The sequence below is a fragment of the Sinocyclocheilus anshuiensis genome, unplaced genomic scaffold (genome assembly GCF_001515605.1).
Source record: "Sinocyclocheilus anshuiensis isolate Anshui unplaced genomic scaffold, SAMN03320099.WGS_v1.1 scaffold326, whole genome shotgun sequence".
Lineage (NCBI taxonomy): Eukaryota > Metazoa > Chordata > Actinopteri > Cypriniformes > Cyprinidae > Sinocyclocheilus > Sinocyclocheilus anshuiensis.
In genome coordinates this window covers 1,085,264-1,092,183 of record NW_015546098.1, presented here as the reverse complement: position 1 = coordinate 1,092,183, position 6,920 = coordinate 1,085,264, and the positions used below count along the sequence as shown (strand labels likewise).

At 34.9% G+C, this 6,920-nt stretch overlaps 1 protein-coding gene across 1 annotated transcript in view; it reads right to left on the bottom strand.

The window, feature by feature from the left end:
* The window catches only part of LOC107700308 (transmembrane protein 131-like), a 60,205-nt gene that overhangs the window by 26,239 nt on the left and 27,046 nt on the right, over positions 1–6,920 (bottom strand). The window contains exons 9-13 of the mRNA XM_016501931.1: positions 5,469–5,616; positions 2,872–2,930; positions 2,685–2,790; positions 2,501–2,603; positions 958–1,102 (exon numbers count right to left, since the gene is read on the bottom strand). Coding sequence (XP_016357417.1) covers positions 958–1,102; positions 2,501–2,603; positions 2,685–2,790; positions 2,872–2,930; positions 5,469–5,616 — 561 coding nt within the window. The remainder of the gene's footprint in view (positions 1–957; positions 1,103–2,500; positions 2,604–2,684; positions 2,791–2,871; positions 2,931–5,468; positions 5,617–6,920) is intronic.

The window sequence follows — 6,920 nt, the reverse complement described above, 5'->3', positions numbered from 1 at the left end:
CAGCATCATTACTCCAGTCTTCAGTGTCACATGATCTTCAGAAATCATTCTAATATGCTGATCTGCTGCTCAAGAAACATTTCTGATTATTATTATTATTAATATTTAAAACAGATGAGTGCGTTTTTTCAGGATTCTTTGATGAATAGAAAGATCCAAAGATCAGCATTTATCTGAAAGCTTTAAGCTTTTGTAATATTATATACTCTACCATTCAAAAGCTTGGAGTCAGTATCTTTTTTTGGGGGGGAAAGAAATGATAGAAATTAATACTTTTATTTAGCAAGGATGCTTTAAATTGATCAAAAGTGATGATAAAGACATTTATAATGTTTCAAATGATTTCTATTTCAGATAAATGCTGTTCTTCTGAACTTTCTATTCATCAAAGAAACCTGAAAAATTCTACTCAGCTGTTTTCAACATAATAATAATAATAATAAATAAAGTTTAAGCAGCAAATCAGCATATTAGAATGATTTCTGAAGATCATGTGACACTGAAGACTGGAGTAATGATGCTGAAAATACAGCTGCGCATCACAGAAATAAATTACATTTTAACAGATATTCAAATAGAAAGCAGCTATTTTAAATAGTAAAAATATTTCACAATATTACTGCTGTATTTTGAATCAAATAAATGCAGGCTTGGAAAAAGCAGAAGAGAATTCTTTAAAAAACATTAAAAATCTTACTGTTCTAAAACTTTTGACTGGTCGTGTATAATATTATTTAGTTTTAATTGTGTATTTTAAGGACTATGTTGACTAGTTGAAAAAAATCCTATCCACAAACTATCTGACATTAGCTTTGTATAATAACAAAAAGTAAAATAAAATCATTGACCCACCAACTACTCAAGAAATTCAACACTCTTAATTTACTCCCCGAGTGTCCTGCAGTGCATTGATCTGCTCTAAAGACGAGTGTTCACAGCACATCCAGCTGTCATTACCTTAAAGACTCTGTGCTGGGACAGTGAGATGTGAGTGATTCTGAAGGTGACGAGGAAGGGGTTAAACAGCCAGAGCTCGACCTGCTCTGAGCCCCTCGGCTTCTGACGGACCTGAACTAAAGAACTCAGCTCAGAGTTGGGCCATCTGAAACACATAGAGAGGAACGACTGTAAAAACAAGGCTAAACATTGAGGAGAACACAGCATTTACTGGGTTACTTTATATATTTGATATCCTAATTATAAAGAGGTGAAGGAAAGACACTACATTCACATGCATACGTTTGGGATCTTTTAATGTTTTAGAAAGTAGCCTCTCATTAAGCATAAGAGATACTTTTAACATTTAAAACATGGCAAGGCTGCATTTACTTGATTAAAAAAAATACCAGTAAAAACAGTAATATTGTGCAAAATGTTCACAATTAAAAAAATAACTGTTTTCTATTTTAATATATTTTAAAATGTGATGGCAAAGCTGAATTTTCAGCTTACTGTGTTTGGAGCATAAGAACAAATTGCGGGGCGGGGGGGAATTAATATTTTCTTATATGTCCAGTGGCCATATAAGTAATAGTAAAATATTTTTACTATATAAAATAACTGTTTTCTGTTTGAATGTATTTTAAAATGTAATTTATTCCTGTGATCAAAGCTGAATTTTCAGCATCATTACTCCAGTCTTCAGTGTCACATGATTGAAATAGAAATCTTTTGTAACATTATAAATGTCTTTATCATCACTTTTGATCGATTTAAAGCATCCTTGCTAAATAAAAGTATTACTTTCTATATCTATTTCTAATTTCTTTCCCAAAAAAAAAAAAGATACATTATAGTGTGTAATGTTACAAAAGCTTTTTATTTCAGATAAATGCTGATCTTTGGATCTTTCTATTCATCAAAGAATCCTGAAAAAATGTACTCAACAGTTTTAAATATTAACAATAATAATAATAAATGTTGTTTGAGCAGCAAATCAGAATATTAGAATGATTTCTGAAGATCATGTGACACTGAAGACTGGAGTAATGATGCTGAAAATACAGCTGCGCATCACAGAAATACATTACAGTTTAACAGATATTTTCAAATACAAAGCATTCAAAATGAAACCAAAACAATGTTTTTTATATTCAATTTACCAGTCAATGTTTAGGTTCCATGCTTTTATATATATATATATATATATATATAACTTGTCCTGTTTAAAATTTATATGAGAATAATGTTGGAAAAATATGTTATATTTAGCCTTTTGTGTGCAAAGCAGTGCCTGCAGTTAATGGGTGTTTAATAGAAACGTTGCACAACAATTCTCAACCATGGCATGAAAGAGCCTCTACGGCTGGGTCTCAGGAGGGCATGGGTTTAACCATTAATAAAAACCATAATTAAAAATTGTAAAATATGATGTAACATTAGAAAAATGCCATTCTTGGCCTATTGTGTATTCGCAGTCCAATAGTGATTTGAATTGATTTAAATACAGATAATGTAAATGATTAAAGCATAAGGTAAACTGCAGTAAATCTGCTCTTACCTGTGTGTGCTTTCCAGCAGTGGATATAAATTCACCGTTCTGTTTGCTAAAATCTCTAGGCCGAACTGACTCGGACATCTTGTACTTTTAGCTGACAAAGAGCCTAAACACAAAAAAGCGAAACACAATCAAGCAAACAGGGTATGAACAATCAGAACACGCATGAGTATTTCAGGCTACTGACGTCTACAGAAGAGCGAAGCCACTTGAGTGAAATTCATAGCGGACGGCTTGAGCAGCGCTTCAGTCAGTTCAACACTGCTGTCGGTTCTGGACACGAGCTGGATCTCCTTAAAAACACACAAGACGAGTCAAGCCACACGTTTATAAACCATGCATAATTAAACCAATCAGAAGCGGTGTGCACATACCTTCACACAGAGCTGTTTAACCCCGGAGTTCAACACGAACACTCCTATTCTGGGATCTGCTGGATTAAAAATGCATGAATAATTACGAATACATATTTTGAAAATTGCTTCCAAATGGAAAAAAAAATAAAGAATGCATAGCATGATGTCCACAAGGTGGTGCTGTGATTCCAGGAAAGAAGTCATATGTGACCCTGGAGCACAAAACCAGTTATAAGGGTCAATTTTTCAAAATTTTGATTTATATATCATCTGAAGGCTGAATGAATAAGCTTTCCATTGATGTATGGTTTGTTAGGATAGGACAATATTTGGCTGAGATACAACTATTTGAAAATCTGGAATCTGAGGGTGCAAAAAAATCTAAATATTGAGAAAATCATCTTTAAAGTTGTTCAAATGAAGTTCTTAGCAATGCATATTACTAATCAAAAATTAAGTTTTGATATATTTACGGTAGAAAATGTACAAAATATCTTCATGGAACATGATCTTTACTTAATATCCTAATGATTTTTGGCATAAAAGAAAAATCAGTAATTTTGACCCATACAATGTATTTTTGGCTATTGCTACAAATATACCCCAGCAACTTAAGACTGCTTTTGTGCTCCAGGCTCACATATTTGTTGGGCAGTGTAGTACTTTAATAGAGCAAAAGCATTTCTATATTTAATAAGGAAGTGAAATAGAGTCTATGCTCATATCTAACGGTTAACTGAAGAGATCAAGTGGGCTGATGGTTTTGAAAGCAGAGATGAAATCTATGACGAGGTGTTTCCAGGTGATATTATTGCCACATGTTTGTGCTATAAATGAAAAAACTGACTCATATCATTAGACTCGAGACATTACCACCTCAAAGAGCGCATGGATTTTCAGTGGCAAGTTACTACATAGTTACTTTAAAAAATAGGGTGCAAACTACAATGCATATGTTAATTCCAGTAATGAAACAACCATAAGTAAATGCATTGAATTCAGAGGTTTAATAACATGTACACTAACATTAAATGTTTAAATGCTTGAGAGTGGGTAATTTTTTTTTGTGTTTGAAAGAAGTCTCATGCGCACCAAGGTTGCATTTTTTCTTAACTGAACAATGAATCTGTTGCATTAAATAACCAATTATATACATACTATAGTTATGTAAAGCATGATATGTTTGTGCTTTCTTTTTAAAAGAAAAAGAACAAAAATCTAATAATGCTGTGGTTCTATGGCTGTTTATATTACAACATCTTTACACCACAAGGACGCATTTTTATGATCTCACCAAGGGCCCCACGAACCCACGAGTGCGATCCAGAAGTCCAAACAAAAAGTGTTAAAACACAATCATGCTGAAAAACACGATGGACACAACAAATTGCCCAGTTTTTTTGTGTACGTGTATATGTGTGTGTGTGTGTGTGTGTGTATGTGTGTGCGCGTGTGTGTGTATGTATGTGTGTGTGTGTGTGTGTGTGTGTGTGCGTGTGTGTGCGCGTGAGTGAGTGTATATGTGTGTGTGTGTGTGTGTGTATGTGTGTGCGCGTGTGTGTGTGTGTATGTGTGTGTGTGTGTGTGTGTGTGTGCGTGTGTGTGCGCGTGAGTGAGTGTATATGTGTGTGTGTGTGTGTGTGTATGTGTGTGCGCGTGTGTGTGTGTGTATGTGTGTGTGTGTGTGTGTGTGTGTGCGTGTGTGTGCGCGTGAGTGAGTGTATATGTGTGTGTGTGTGTGTGTGTATGTGTGTGCGCGTGTGTGTGTGTGTATGTGTGTGTGTGTGTGTGTGTGTGTGCGTGTGTGTGCGCGTGAGTGAGTGTATATGTGTGTGTGTGTGTGTGTGTATGTGTGTGCGCGTGTGTGTGTGTGTATGTGTGTGTGTGTGTGTGTGTGTGTGCGTGTGTGTGCGCGTGAGTGAGTGTATATGTGTGTGTGTGTGTGTGTGTATGTGTGTGCGCGTGTGTGTGTGTGTATGTGTGTGTGTGTGTGTGTGTGTGTGCGTGTGTGTGCGCGTGAGTGAGTGTATATGTGTGTGCGTGTGTGTGTGTATGTGTGTGCGCGTATATGTGTGTGTGTGTGTGTGAGTGAGTGAGTGTATGTGTGTGTGTGCGTGTGAGTGAGTGAGTGTGTGTGAGAGAGTGAGTGTATATGTGTGTGTGTATGCACAAGTATGTTTGTGTGTGTTTGTGAGTGAGTGTGTGCGTGTGTGTGTGTGTGAGAGAGTGTATGTGTGTGCGCACAAGTATGTTTGTTTGTGTGTGAGTGAGAGTGAGTGTATATGTATGCGTGTGTGTGTGAGAGAGTGTATGTGTGTGCGCACAAGTATGTTTGTGTGTGTGTGTGTGTGTGAGAGAGAATCATATAAAAAAATAAACAAATGCTGACGCCTTCAAAGATCACAGAGAAAGCTAAACCAAAGCCAAAAATAAATAAAGCCAGCAAAACATGTACAAAAATTCACACAAATATCACTAGGAGGATTTTAGTCAAAAATCATGTCGAGCACTTCTAGCACCTGCGGCAGAAATCAAATACAGGTTTATAATCTAAAAGAGCACAGTGTAAAAAAAAAATCACTTTAAAGTATGGATAAAAGCAGAAAGGGACAAACCGGCAGCATCTTCTGGTGGTGGGAGGACTAGAAGCACCACAATGTTCTCCAGCACGTACGGCTTGAGTTTGTCCAGGTGTCTGTCCCCTCTTTCAGAAAGACTGATCCAAAGTGCAAACCTGCCCTCCTCGGATACTAAACACCAACCCTGAGAGGAAAGAGAGCGACGTGTAAAGACTGCACAAACATATTTCATCAACTCACTAAACACCCGTCAACACAAATCACAGGAATGCAAAGCGTTCCAACTAAACAAGAAGTGCCCTGTCTCGACAGACAACCAGCAGAAACCTGATCAATCAATGCAACTGAAGCGGTCACCTCACTACATTATTGTATGTGAGTTTCACTTTAAAAGAATCAGATGTCTGTGAGTGTAAAGCTGCTAACAGCCCGATCAACTCCATACTGAATTATTAGCTGTGTAGAGTCCCAGGCCTTTCCAACAAGGACTAGCTTTTCCTATACAATAATAAAGCCATGGTGACGTAATCTAGTGTCTTCAGATTAGGGCTGAAATGATTAGATTTTAACAGAGAAGACCCTGCAGCGTTATTTTACATTTGCTTATTCAATTTCTGTACCTGAATACTACTGTTAAACCAACCTGAAAAACTTAAACCACTGTTTATTTCATTTGTATCTTTGTTGTATTGTATTATATTTGTGCTATTGCTTGTAATTTGTTTATTTGTTCTTATTTTATTACTGATGGTTTACTTGTATTCAATAATGTCTGAACTTTTTATTAGTCAAACTAGTAAACAACGAGTCAAACAACTATTTCTATTTTATTTCTATTTATTTTATTATTTTATATAATTTTATTTATATTTATTTTATTTTTTATTTTTATTATTTTATATTATTTTATTTATATTTATTTTATTATTTTATATTTTATTTTATATTATTTTATATTTCATTTTATTATATTTTATTTATTTTATATATTTTTATTTATTTTATTATTTTATTTACTTATTGTGGCAGGGGTAGTGAAATTTTTGAAAGCACAAGTAAAAATAAATGTTTAACCTCTTTTTAAAATTATTTGTAATTTTCTAGGCAGAAGCACTTTTCACAAAATCACCCTCTAAAAGGATTCATTCGTTCTAAATAAAGCTATTCAAGTTCTATTCAATTCCTGTATTTCTTCATATGGCACAAAAAGCAAGATATCGCGATGTCAGTTTTTTCCAATATCGTGCAGCCCTACTTCAGAAGTTGTTTCTGAGAACAATACGGTTATGCTAAACAGTAAATGGAAAAAAAGTTGTTGTTTTTTTCCACAAAACACAACAGCAACAACAACAACGATAGAGGATGTCAGGCTTGGGCCAAAGCTTTTATTACTCTCTAGATACCAAAAGCGTAAATCTTACAGCTTGGCCAGTTTTCTCCACAGAAATGAGAACACAACCCCATTAAAAAAAAAAAAAAAAAAAAAAA